Here is a 14,534-nt window from a genome sequence, read left to right as displayed (position 1 = left end):
AATATCCTGGGGTGCTTCACAATCATGTGAGGATAAATAGGCCCTGTGTCCAAGAAAAGACAGTCAGGAAGTGTAATAGCGCCCAGAGCCTACGGGGTAGGAATGATCATCTTCCCTGTGGCCCTTGCAGAGTACGAGCTCCCCTGTTCGTGGGCAGGGAATCTCTATTGACCTCTGTATAAAAGGTCGGCCAGTAAGGCACCAACCGGAGAGGTAAATAAAAACAGTGGGCGGGATTCTCCGTTGTCCAACACCAAAATCATGTTCGCCGATCGGGCGGAGTATGGGCTCCGATACTGAAATCAGAGCTGCCGCCGGTTTGACGCCAGTCAGCCATGCTCTGCCACTCCAAACTGTTGTCATCGAGAGGTGTGCCGTGTGATGTTGCAACACGTGTGGTCTCAGCCATGCGGGAACTCGGCATGGCGGCTGTGGACGGTGTCCCGCGCCGCCACACTCGGCCGGGGTCCGTGCCGCTGGTCGGGGGGGGGGGGGGGGAGGGGGGGTTCTGCGAGGGCTGGTGGGGCGTGGCAGGGGTGGGCTGTGGGGTCGCGGATGGCGGGTTGGGTCCGCGCACGGCAGGCGCCATGTTGTACGCCACGATCACGGCAGATCATCAGCCGTGCGCATGTGCGGCCTGGGACCCGGTCATTCTCCGGCTGTTTTCGGCGCGGGAGGCAGGAATTTCACCCGGCGTCGGTGCTAGCCCCTCACCTGTCTCGAATCGGTGAGGGTTTCACGCCGATTTTCTGGTCGTAAAAGACCACACATGCTCCGCTGGTGCCGGCACCTAGAGGCTGAAACAGAAAATCCAGCCCTTTGCTAATCCCATTTTCCAACACGTGGCCCATAGCCTTGTCGGGCTGAGGAAAGGTGCAGCGAGAAGGTGTTAAGCATGAGGGTGAGAATTTTAAATATGGTGGACTGTGAACCAACTGAGGATGGGCCTGCTTGACATCCAATCCCCGCTTGCCGTTTTGACTGAGTTGCTTTATGGAATCAGGAAGGCCAACTAGAAGACTGGATCTGAAATTTAGCCTTTTTCTCTCCACAATGGGGTCATTTACACTGACGCTGTAACAATAGCACCAACAAATTGTATTTATTCAGCACCTTTAATGTAAAAAAGTGTCCCAAGGCATCCCGGAATAAATGTTGGGTCAGGGAGATGGGTTTTTAGGAGCAAAGCAGGAGAGTGAGGTGGAACGATTTTGGGGGTAATTTCAGAATCCAGGGCCTGGACTGCTGAAGACACAGCCAACCATGAAGGATTGGGGAATGAAGAAGAAGCCAGAATTGGCTAGAGTTCACCATGGACTTGGGGTTACAGAGATGAAGAGGGGGCTGAAGCCATGAAGGGATTTGGTAACAAGACTGAACATTGTAAATTTGAGGTGTTTGGGGGAACTGGGAGTCAATACAGCTCAGCAAACGCAGGCGATGATGAGTGCACAGATCTTGTACAAGTTAAGACACAAACTCCAAATCAACTCCAAAATTCTAATTCAAGTAAACCCCGATCTATTTTGAACACATTCAGTATTGTTCATTTTCATTTGCCAGTGGAGTTGGGACTGGTGGAGGGGGTGGTTTGAAAATCGCGACCCTGGCAGTCGAGCCTGACTCCTGCAGCACAGTTTGGATTGTGAACAGTGAACCTTCTCGCCTCCAATGAACAGCCCATTAAGCTAATTTAGGAGTTTGTTGACTGTAATTTTCAATGCTACTTTCGGCGAATCCGAACACTCTGCTGCCTGTGGGGCTCCCCGCAGGGTGAAGAGAAAGTTTTTTTTCGGGTTTTTCAGATTATCAGGCCCTCTGATATCCTGCAACAGATTGTGTGCGTTAGCTCAGTTTCAACCCTTTGCACTCCATCAGCTCCCTCAATGCTGCTGGCCCTCTTGAGCAGCAGCCTCACTCTCTTCAATGAGCACAGTAAGAAGTCTTACAACACCAGGTTAAAGTCCAACAGGTTTGTTTCAAACACTAGCTTTCGGAGCACTGCTCCTTCCTCAGGTGCTCCGAAAGCTCGTGTTTGAAACAAACCTGTTGGACTTTAACCTGGTGTTGTAAGACTTCTTACTGTGCTCACCCCAGTCCAACGCCGGCATCTCCACATCATCTCTTCAATGAGGCAGCACCAGGCGCCATCATGGCTGCCGTCTGCCTTCATTTCCCCCAGCATTATGTAGTCAGTTTCTGTCTCCTGGAGGAGCTTGCTGCCACTGATTGGGTGCCAAACTGGCCTCCTCCACAGTTGAGGCATTTATATTTTCAAATAACATTGTGTGAGGCATGGGTTAGCAACCGGTGTTCATCAAGGCAGAACTAAACCACATTATCATTTGCCACATGCGTGCAAGAGGAATCAAAGTTTACCCACCAATGCGAGTGAGTACATTTGTTCATGGATTTAAGTCAGGCATGTGATGGAATACTCCCCTCTTGCCTGGACGCGTGCAGCTCCAACAACACTTAAGCAGCTCAACACCATCCAGGACAAAGCAGCTCGCTTGACTGGTACCCCTTCAGCACCAACGAACAGTGGCAGCCGTGTGTACCATCTACAAGATGCACTGCAGAAACTCATCAAGGTTCCTTCGACAGCACCTTTCAAACCCATGACCACTACCATGACAACGCAACAGATATCTGGAACCCTATCACCTGGAGGTTCCCCCCTTCAAGTCACTCACCACCCTGACTCAGAAATATATCGCCATTCTCCACTGTCGCTGGGTCAAAGTCCAGGAGCTCCCTCCCCAATAATAGATGAGCGTACACCTCAGAAACTGCAGGGATTCAAGAAGGCAGCTCACCACCACCTTCTCAAGGGAAATTAGGGATGGGCAACAAACGTTGGCCGAGTCCGCGACAGCCACATCCCCATAAAAACACCTGAACAAAAAACTCCACTTTAATCAGTCACGAACTACAGGAAGAATGGTACGGCTCAATGGTCCAATTAAACACATTTGCCCAAATTAACAAGGTCTAGGTTTACAAAGGTGGTTATCAGGCTGAACTAAATGCTCACCTTGCCCTTTTTCATCTCTTTCCATTCCTTCACCAGGTTCCTTCCATCCAGTCGTGTGCCATTGGCTTTCGGGTCACTTGGATATTCAACATCAGGGGTGTCTCTCGGGTACATGTATTTCCTGCCACCTCCCATAATCACCTGCAACACACATTGGGAAACACTGAAAAAAGATTGCACGTGTGTCTTACACAGCCACTAACACACTCACACACACTTACACAATCATTCTCTCTCACACACACACGCTCTCTCACACACACATATACACACACTCTCTCAAAGAACAAAGAACAAAGAAATGTACAGCACAGGAACAGGCCCTTCGGCCCTCCAAGCCCGTGCCGACCATACTGCCCGACTAAACTACAATCTTCTACACTTCCTGGGTCCGTATCCTTCTATTCCCATCCTATTCATATATTTGTCAAGATGCCCCTTAAATGTCCCTATCGTCCCTGCTTCCACTACCTCCTCCGGTAGTGAGTTCCAGGCACCCACTACCCTCTGCGTAAAAAACTTGCCTCGTACATCTACTCTAAACCTTGCCCCTCTCACCTTAAACCTATGCCCCCTAGTAATTGACCCCTCTACCCTGGGGAAAAGCCTCTGACTATCCACTCTGTCTATGCCCCTCATAATTTTGTATACCTCTATCAGGTCGCCCCTCAACTTCCTTCGTTCCAGTGAGAACAAACCGAGTTTATTCAATCGCTCCTCATAGCTTATGCCCTCCATACCAGGCAACATTCTGGTAAATCTCTTCTGCACCCTCTCTAAAGCCTCCACATCCTTCTGGTAGTGTGGCGACCAGAATTGAACACTATACTCCAAGTGTGGCCTAACTAAGGTTCTATACAGCTGCAACATGACTTGCCAATTCTTATACTCAATGCCCCGGCCAATGAAGGCAAGCATGCCGTATGCCTTCTTGACTACCTTCTCCACCTGTGTTGCCCCTTTCAATGACCTGTGGACCTGTACTCCTAGATCTCTTTGACTTTCAATACTCTTGAGGGTTCTACCATTTACTGTATATTCCCTACCTGCATTAGCCCTTCCAAAATGCATTACCTCACATTTGTCCGGATTAAACTCCATCTGCCATCTCTCCGCCCAAGTCTCCAGACAATCTAAATCCTGCTGTATCCTCAGACAGTCCTCATCGCTATCCGCAATTCCACCAACCTTTGTGTCGTCTGCAAACTTACTAATCAGACCAGTTACATTTTCCTCCAAATCATTTATATATACTACAAAGAGCAAAGGTCCCAGCACTGATCCCTGTGGAACACCACTGGTCACAGCCCTCCAATTAGAAAAGCATCCCTCCATTGCTACCCTCTGCCTTCTATGGCCTAGCCAGTTCTGTATCCACCTTGCCAGTTCACCCCTGATCCCGTGTGACTTCACCTTTTGTACTAGTCTACCATGAGGGACCTTGTCAAAGGCCTTACTGAAGTCCATATAGACAACATCTACTGCCCTACCTGCATCAATCATCTTAGTGACCTCCTCGAAAAACTCTATCAAGTTAGTGAGACACGACCTCCCCTTCACAAAACCGTGCTGCCTCTCACTAATACGTCCATTTGCTTCCAAATGGGAGTAGATCCTGTCTCGAAGAATTCTCTCCAGTAATTTCCCTACCACTGAAGTAAGGCTCACCGGCCTGTAGTTCCCGGGATTATCCTTGCTACCCTTCTTAAACAGAGGAACTACATTGGCTACTCTCCAGTCCTCTGGGACATCCCCTGAAGACAGCGAGGATCCAAAGATTTCTGTCAAGGCCTCATCAATTTCCTCTCCAGCCTCCTTCAGTATTCTGGGGTAGATCCCATCAGGCCCTGGGGACTTATCTACCTTAATATCTTTTAAGACACCCAACACCTCGTCATTTTGGATCACAATGTGACCCAGGCTATCTACACCCCCTTCTCCAGACTCAACATCTACCAATTCCTTCTCTTTGGTGAATACTGATGCAAAGTATTCATTTAGTACCTCGCCCATTTCCTCTGGCTCCACACATAGATTCCCTTGCCTATCCTTCAGTGGGCCAACCCTTTCCCTGGCTACCCTCTTGCTTTTGATGTACGTGTAAAAAGCCTTGGGATTTTCCTTAACCCTATTTGCCAATGACTTTTCATGACCCCTTCTAGCCCTCCTGACTCCTTGCTTAAGTTCCTTCCTACTTTTCTTATATGCCACACAGGCTTCGTCTGTTCCCAGCCTTTTAGCCCTGACAAATGCCTCCTTTTTCTTTTTGACGAGGCCTACAATATCACTCGTCATCCAAGGTTCCCGAAAATTGCCGTATTTATCTTTCTTCCTCACAGGAACATGCCTGTCCTGTATTCCTTTCAACTGACACTTGAAAGCCTCCCACATGTCAGATGTTGATTTGCCCTCAAACATCCGCCCCCAATCTATGTTCTTCAGTTCCCGCCTAATATTGTTATAATTAGCCTTCCCCCAATTTAGCACATTCATCCTCGGACCACTCTTATCCTTGTCCACCAGTACTTTAAAACTTACTGAATTGTGGTCACTGTTACCGAAATGCTCCCCTACTGAAACATCTACCACCTGGCCGGGCTCATTCCCCAATACCAGGTCCAGTACCGCCCTTTCCCTAGTTGGACTGTTTACATATTGTTTTAAGAAGCCCTCCTGGATGCTCCTTACAAACTCCGCCCCGTCTAAGCCCCTGGCACTAAGTGAGTCCCAGTCAATATTGGGGAAGTTGAAGTCTCCCATCACCACAACCCTGTTGTTTTTACTCTTTTCCAAAATCTGTCTACCTATCTGCTCCTCTATCTCCCGCTGGCTGTTGGGAGGCCTGTAGTATACCCCCACACACACACACATATACACACACTCTCAAACACATACACTCTCTCTCTCACACACACATATACACACTCTCTCTCAACCACATATACACACTCTCTCACACACACACGCTCTCTCTCACACACATATACACACACTCTCTCTCACACACACATATACACACACTCTCAAACACATACACTCTCTCTCTCACACACACACATATACACACTCTCTCTCAACCACATATACACACTCTCTCTCACACACACATACACTCTCTCACAAACACAAATACACACACACTCTCACATACACATTCTCTCTCACTCACACACATACACTCTCTCACACACACATACACACAGTCTCTCTCACACACACATATACACACTCTCACACACATACACGCACTCGCTTACAAACATACACACACTATCTCACACACTCATATACACACACACTCTCTCACACGCGCGCACTCTCTCTCACACACATACACACACCCTCTCTCACACACATACACACACTCTCACACACACACTCTCTCTCATACACACGCACACTCTCACACGCAAGCACACAAACACTCTCTCACACAGACACACTCTCTCACACACACACACACTCTCTCACACACATACACACACAAACTCTCTCTCTCACAGACATGCACACACTCTCTCTCTCTCTCTCACACTCTCTCTCACACACACTCTCTCACACACATACACACTCTCTCACACACACTCTCACACACATACACACTCTCTCACACACACTCTCTCTCTCTCTCACACTCTCTCTCTCACACATACACACTCTCTCACACACACTCTCTCACACACATATACACACACTGCTGGATTCTCCACAGACCTGCGCCAAAATCGTGTTTGGCCTGGGGGCGGAGAATCTAATTTGGTGCCGAAATCGGGCCCGGCGCCGGTACGGCGATTCTCCGGGCCCCGAAAACCGGCGAGTGCGCGGAGTACTCCACGCGGTTGGGGTCCATTGCCAGAGGCCCACCCAGCGATTCTCCGCTCCCGACCGGTCGAGTTCCCGACGGCATGGGGCTAACATGCAATGGCCGATCGGGATGCTCACGTGGCCGCCCTGGTTGTATATATATATACATACTGTCACACATACACACTCTCTCACACACACACACACTCTCTCACACACACACTCTCTCACACACATATATACACATTCACATTCTCTCACACACACACTCTCTCACATGCACACACACACACACTCTCTCACACACATATATACACATTCACATTCTCTCACACACACACTCTCTCACATGCACACACACACACACTCTCTCACACACATACACACACTCTCCCACACACACACTGTCGTCGTCCCCCACACACACACTCTCTCTCACACACACACTCACACACACACACACTCTCTCACATGCACACACACACCTTCTCTCACACACACATATATACACACACTCACGCATACACACTCTCTCTCACACACATGCACACTCTCTCTCACACACATACACTCTCTCTCACACACATACATTCTCTCACACACACACTCTCTCTCACACACACACACTCTCACACACATATATACACACTCTCACACATACACACTCACTCACACACATACATACTCTCTCTCACACACATACACTCTCTCACACATACACACTCTCTCACACACACACACACTCTCTCACACACACACACACTCTCACATACACACACACACACTCTCTCTCACACACATACACACACGCACTCTCACATACATACACATACACACTCTCACGCACACACACACGCACACTCTCTCACACACACACCCTCTCTTGCACTCTCTCACACACACACTCTCTTTCACACACACTCCCTCACCCTCTCGCGGTCAGGGATGTCACCGAGTAGCTGTCAAGCCTTCTGAAGGGAAAAGGTGAACAGTCAGAGGTCGTGGTTCACATTGGTACCGAGGATATAGATAGAATGAATAATGAGGCCTTGCATCAAGAATTCGGGGAGCTAGGCAGCAGATTAAACAGCAGGATCTTAAAGGTAGTAATCTCTGGATTACTCCCGATGCCACGTGCTATTAGGAGAATAGGGCAGATGAATGCATGGCTGAAAAGTTGGTGCATGAGGAAGGGCTTTAGATTCCTGGATTACTGGACCATTCCTGGGGAAGGTGGGCTAAGTACAAGTGGGACGGTCTACACCTGAACCAGAAGGGGATCAACATCCTTGCCGATGGGTTTGCAATTAGTCCGGCAGGAGAAGGGGGCACAGAGCATTAGTACAATTGGGACATAGGGCACTATAGTAAAGGAACCGAGACAGAGGGAGTTCAGCCATGTTTTGTTCCAAGGGTGTAAGGCGAGGCCCAATGGCGTCGACTTTAATCCGAGGAGTATTATAGGTAAAAATGATGAGTTAGCATCGTGGGTTGACCCGTGGAATTGTGATAATTTTGCCCTCACAGAGAAGTGGTTGAGGGGAGGGGTGGGGGTGGGGGGGATGGAGGAGGGGGTGGAGGGCGGGTCTTGTAACTCAACATTGCAGGGTATAGAATCTTCAGGTGAGACAGAGGAGGGTGCAAAGGAGGATGCAAAGGAGGGTGCAGATAATACGTTGCATTCTTAATTAAGGAACCATTTACTGCAGCAGGTGGTATGATAACTTGGAAAGGTCTTCAAATGAGGCTTTGTGGGTACTGTTTAGGAATAACAAAGGGGCAGTCACATTGCTGTGTGTGTATTATAGGCCCCCAAATAGTCAGCTGGAAATAAAGGAGTGTGTGATGGAGGGGGCGGGGTGGGGGGGGTGGGGGGGTTGCTAAGTACGTTTGCAGGTGACACGAGACCTTGGCCGGGTGTTAATCGTGAGGAAGAAGGTCTTAGGTCGCAGGAAGATATAGATGGATTGGTCAGATAGGCAGATGGAATTCAACTCTGAAAAGTGTGAGGTGATGCACTTTGGAAGGAGTAACAAGATAACAAGACAAGGGAATACTGAATGAATGGCAGGACACTAGGAAGCTCAGAGGAACAGATGGATCTTGGGGTGCTTGACCACAGATCCCTGAAGGTGGCAGGACAGGTTAATAGGGTAGTTAATCATAGAATTCCTACAGTGCAGAAGGAAGCCATTCGGCCCATTATGTCTGCACCAACCCTTCAAAAGAGCACCCTGTCTAAGGCCACACCCCCGCCCTATCCCTGTAACCCACCTAATCTGCACATCTTTGGACAGTGGCAGGAAACCGGAGTGCTCGGAAAAACCCACACAGACACGGAAAAACTCCACACCGACAGTTATTGGGAGTCGGAAAGGAACTGGGTCCCCGGTGCTATGAGACAACTGTGTTAACCACTGTGCCACCGTGCTGTCCAGCATGAAGGCATGCAGGTCACTTACATTTATAAGGCTTGACATAAATTATGAGAGGAAGAAGGTTATGTTGGAGTTGTACAAGACTTTGGTGAGGCCACAGCTGGAGTACTGTGTTCAATTCTGGTCACCTCACTATATGAAAGGTGTGATTGCACTGGAGAGAGTGCAGAGGAGATTCACCAGGATGTTGCCTGGGATGGAACATTTTACCTTTGAAGAGAAGGTGGCTGAGCTCGGGTTGTTTTCTTTCGAGCAGAGCAGGCTGACAGGGGACTTGATTTGGCTGTTTACAATTGAGGCACATGGACAGGGTGGATAGGAAGCATCAATAACGAGGGGGCATAATTTTAAGTTGAGAGGGGCAGCATGTGGCACAGTGGTTAGCACTGCAGCCTACGGCGCTGAGGACGCGGGTTCGAATCCCGGCCCTGGGTCACTGTCCGTGTGGAGTTTGCACATTCTCCCCGTGTCTGCGTGGGTTTCGCCCCCACAACCCAAAGATGTGCAGGTTCGGTGGATTGGCCACGCTAAATTGCCCCTCCATTGGAAAAAAGAGAAATCATTGGGGACTCTAAATTTATATTAAAATAATTTTAAGGTGAGGGGCAGGAGGTTTAAAGGGAATTTGAGGAAATATCTTATCACCCAGAGGGTGCTGGGAGTCTGGAATGCACTGCCTGGGAGGGTAGTAGAGTAGGGAAGCCTCACAAGTTTTTAAATTACATGGATGAGCACTTGAAATGTCATAACACCCAAGGCTATAGGCCAAGTGCTGGAAGGCGGGATTAGTGTAGGTTTGAAGTACTTTTGTTGGTGCAGACTCGATGGGCCGAAAGCCCTCTGCTGTACTGTCTGACTATGACTTTCCCATTCAACTGAATCCTTTCTGCACACAAGTCTTTCATTTCCTTTTGTGTGAGGATTTTCCCCAATGTCACCGACAGCCTGTGAATAAATAACTCAAGGCGAGCAATAGTTCAGCTGTCCAGCAAGCTCCAAACCAGAAATGGACATCACACTAAGTGACAAATTGAATGGGAGTGTGTGGATAAACAGCAGTGTGTGGATAAACAACAGAGTGTGTGGATAAACAACAGAGTGTGTGGATAAACAGCACAGTGTGTGGATAAACAACACAGTGTGTGGATAAACAGCAGTGTGTGGATAAACAACACAGTGTGTGGATAAACAGCAGTGTGTGGATAAACAACAGAGTGTGTGGATAAACAGCAGTGTGTGGATAAACAGCACAGTGTGTGGATAAACAGCACAGTGTGTGGATAAACAACACAGTGTGTGGATAAACAGCACAGTGTGTGGCTAAATAATTCAGTGTGTGGATAAACAGCACAGTGTGTGGATAAACAGCACAGTGTGTGGATAAACAGCACAGTGTGTGGATAAACAACAGAGTGTGTGGATAAACAACACAGTGTGTGGATAAACAGCACAGTGTGTGGATAAACAACAGAGTGTGTGGATAAACAACAGAGTGTGTGGATAAACAGCACAGTGTGTGGATAAACAGCAGTGTGTGGATAAACAACAGAGTGTGTGGATAAACAGCACAGTGTGTGGATAAACAACACAGTGTGTGGATAAACAACACAGTGTGTGGATAAACAGCACAGTGTGTGGATAAACATCACAGTGCGTGGATAAACACAGTGTGTGGATAAACAGCACAGTGTGTGGATAAACAGCAGTGTGCGGATAAACAGCAGTGTGCCGATAAACAACACAGTGTGTGGATAAACAACACAGTGTGTGGATAAACAACAGTGTGCGGATAAACAGCAGTGTGCGGATAAACAACACAGTGTGTGGATAAACAACACAGTGTGCCGATAAACAACACAGTGTGTGGATAAACAACACAGTGTGTGGATAAACAGCAGTGTGCTGATAAACAACACAGTGTGTGGATAAACAACACAGTGTGTGGATAAACAGCAGTGTGCGGATAAACAGCACAGTGTGTGGATAAACAGCACAGTGTGTGGATAAACAGCAGTGTGCGGATAAACAACACAGTGTGTGGATAATCAACACAGTGTGTGGATAAACAGCAGTGTGTGGATAAACAACACAGTGTGTGGATAAACAACAGTGTGTGGATAAACAACAGTGTGTGGATAAACAGCACAGTGTGTGGATAAACAGCAGTGTGCGGATAAACAGCACAGTGTGTGGATAAACAACACAGTGTGTGGATAATCAACACAGAGTGTGGATAAACAACAGTGTGTGGATAAACAACACAGTGTGTGGATAATCAACACAGTGTGTGGATAAACAGCAGTGTGCGGATAAACAACACAGTGTGTGGATAATCAACACAGTGTGTGGATAAACAGCAGTGTGCGGATAAACAGCACAGTGTGTGGATAAACAACACAGTGTGTGGATAATCAACACAGAGTGTGGATAAACAACAGTGTGTGGATAAACAACACAGTGTGTGGATAATCAACACAGTGTGTGGATAAACAGCAGTGTGCGGATAAACAACACAGTGTGTGGATAATCAACACAGTGTGTGGATAAACAACAGTGTGTGGATAAACAACACAGTGTGTGGATAAACAACAGTGTGTGGATAAACAACAGTGTGTGGATAAACAGCACAGTGTGTGGATAAACAGCAGTGTGCGGATAAAAAACACAGTGTGTGGATAATCAACACAGTGTGTGGATAAACAACAGTGTGTGGATAAACAACACAGTGTGTGGATGAACAGCACAGTGTGTGGATGAACAACACAGTGTGTGGATAAACAGCACAGTGTGTGGATAAACAGCACAGTGTGTGGATAAACAACACAGTGTGTGGATAAACAGCACAGTGTGTGGATAAACAGCAGTGTGCAGATAAACAACACAGTGTGTGGATAATCAACACAGTGTGTGGATAAACAACAGTGTGTGGATAAACAACACAGTGTGTGGATAAACAGCACAGTGTGTGGATAAACAACATAGTGTGTGGATAAACAGCACAGTGTGTGGATAAACAGCACAGTGTGTGGATAAACAACACAGTGTGTGGATAAACAGCACAGTGTGTGGATAAACAACACAGTGTGTGGATAAACAGCAGTGTGCGGATAAACAGCACAGTGTGCGGATAAACAACACAGTGTGTGGATAAACAGCAGTGTGCGGATAAACAACACAGTGTGTGGATAATCAACACAGTGTGTGGATAAACAACAGTGTGTGGATAAACAACACAGTGTGTGGATAAACAGCACAGTGTGTGGATAAACAGCACAGTGTGTGGATAAACAACAGTGTGTGGATAAACAGCACAGTGTGTGGATAAACAACACAGTGTATAGATCAACAGCACAGTGTGTGGATAAACAGCAGTGTGTTGATAAACAGCACAGTGTGCGGATAAACAACACAGTGTGTGGATAAACAGCACAGTGTGCGGATAAACAGCACAGTGTGTGGATAAACAACACAGTGTGTGGATAAACAGCACAGTGTGCGGATAAACAACACAGTGTGTGGATAAACAGCAGTGTGCGGATAAACAGCACAGTGTGTGGATAAACAACACAGTGTGTGGATAAACAGCACAGTGTGTGGATAAACAACACAGTGTGTGGATAAACAGCACAGTGTGTGGATAAACAACACAGTGTGTAGATAAACAGCAGTGTGCGGATAAACAGCACAGTGTGTGGATAAACAACATAGTGTGTGGATAAACAACACAGTGTGCGGATAAACAGCACAGTGTCTGACTAAACAACACAGTGTGTGGATAAACAACACTGTGTGGATAAACGGCATAGTGTGTGGATAAACGACACAGTGTGTGGATAAACAACACAGTGTGGGATAAACAACACAGTGTCTGACTAAACAACAGTGTGTGGATAAACAACACTGTGTGGATAAACGGCATAGTGTGTGGATAAACAGCACAGTGTGTGGATAAACAACATCGTGTGTGGATAAACATCAAAGTGTGTGGATAAACAGCAGTGTGTGGATAAACAGTGTGTGGATAAATGGCACAGTGTGTGGATAAACAACACGGTGTGTGGATAAACGGCAGTGTGTAGATAAACAACAGTGTGTGGATAAACAGCACAGTGTGTGGATAAACAGCAGTGTGCGGATAAACAGCACAGTGTGTGGATAAACACAGTGTGTGGATAATCAACACAGAGTGTGGATAAACAACAGTGTGTGGATAAACAACACAGTGTGTGGATAATCAACACAGTGTGTGGATAAACAGCAGTGTGCGGATAAACAACACAGTGTGTGGATAATCAACACAGTGTGTGGATAAACAGCAGTGTGCGGATAAACAGCACAGTGTGTGGATAAACAACACAGTGTGTGGATAATCAACACAGAGTGTGGATAAACAACAGTGTGTGGATAAACAACACAGTGTGTGGATAATCAACACAGTGTGTGGATAAACAGCAGTGTGCGGATAAACAACACAGTGTGTGGATAATCAACACAGTGTGTGGATAAACAACAGTGTGTGGATAAACAACACAGTGTGTGGATAAACAACAGTGTGTGGATAAACAACAGTGTGTGGATAAAAAGCACAGTGTGTGGATAAACAGCAGTGTGCGGATAAAAAACACAGTGTGTGGATAATCAACACAGTGTGTGGATAAACAACAGTGTGTGGATAAACAACACAGTGTGTGGATGAACAGCACAGTGTGTGGATGAACAACACAGTGTGTGGATAAACAGCACAGTGTGTGGATAAACAGCACAGTGTGTGGATAAACAACACAGTGTGTGGATAAACAGCACAGTGTGTGGATAAACAGCAGTGTGCAGATAAACAACACAGTGTGTGGATAATCAACACAGTGTGTGGATAAACAACAGTGTGTGGATAAACAACACAGTGTGTGGATAAACAGCACAGTGTGTGGATAAACAACACAGTGTGTGGATAAACAGCACAGTGTGTGGATAAACAACACAGTGTGTGGATAAACAGCACAGTGTGTGGATAAACAACACAGTGTGTGGATAAACAGCAGTGTGCGGATAAACAGCACAGTGTGCGGATAAACAACACAGTGTGTGGATAAACAGCAGTGTGCGGATAAACAACACAGTGTGTGGATAATCAACACAGTGTGTGGATAAACAACAGTGTGTGGATAAACAACACAGTGTGTGGATAAACAGCACAGTGTGTGTATAAACAACACAGTGTATGGATCAACAGCACAGTGTGTGGATAAACAGCAGTG

At 47.0% G+C, this 14,534-nt stretch overlaps 1 protein-coding gene across 5 annotated transcripts in view; it reads right to left on the bottom strand.

Moving 5' to 3' along the window:
• alpl (alkaline phosphatase, biomineralization associated) overlaps window positions 1-14,534 on the bottom strand; it is a 130,343-nt gene that overhangs the window by 26,515 nt on the left and 89,294 nt on the right. For all 5 annotated transcript variants that reach the window (XM_072478549.1, XM_072478547.1, XM_072478552.1 and 2 more), the window contains one exon: window positions 3,038-3,178. In XM_072478549.1, the coding sequence (XP_072334650.1) occupies window positions 3,038-3,178 (141 nt within the window). The remainder of the gene's footprint in view (window positions 1-3,037; window positions 3,179-14,534) is intronic.

Source organism: Scyliorhinus torazame, chromosome 16 (assembly GCF_047496885.1).
Source record: "Scyliorhinus torazame isolate Kashiwa2021f chromosome 16, sScyTor2.1, whole genome shotgun sequence".
In the NCBI taxonomy this organism is placed as follows: domain Eukaryota; kingdom Metazoa; phylum Chordata; class Chondrichthyes; order Carcharhiniformes; family Scyliorhinidae; genus Scyliorhinus; species Scyliorhinus torazame.
This window is presented reverse-complemented; position numbering and strand designations above follow the sequence as displayed.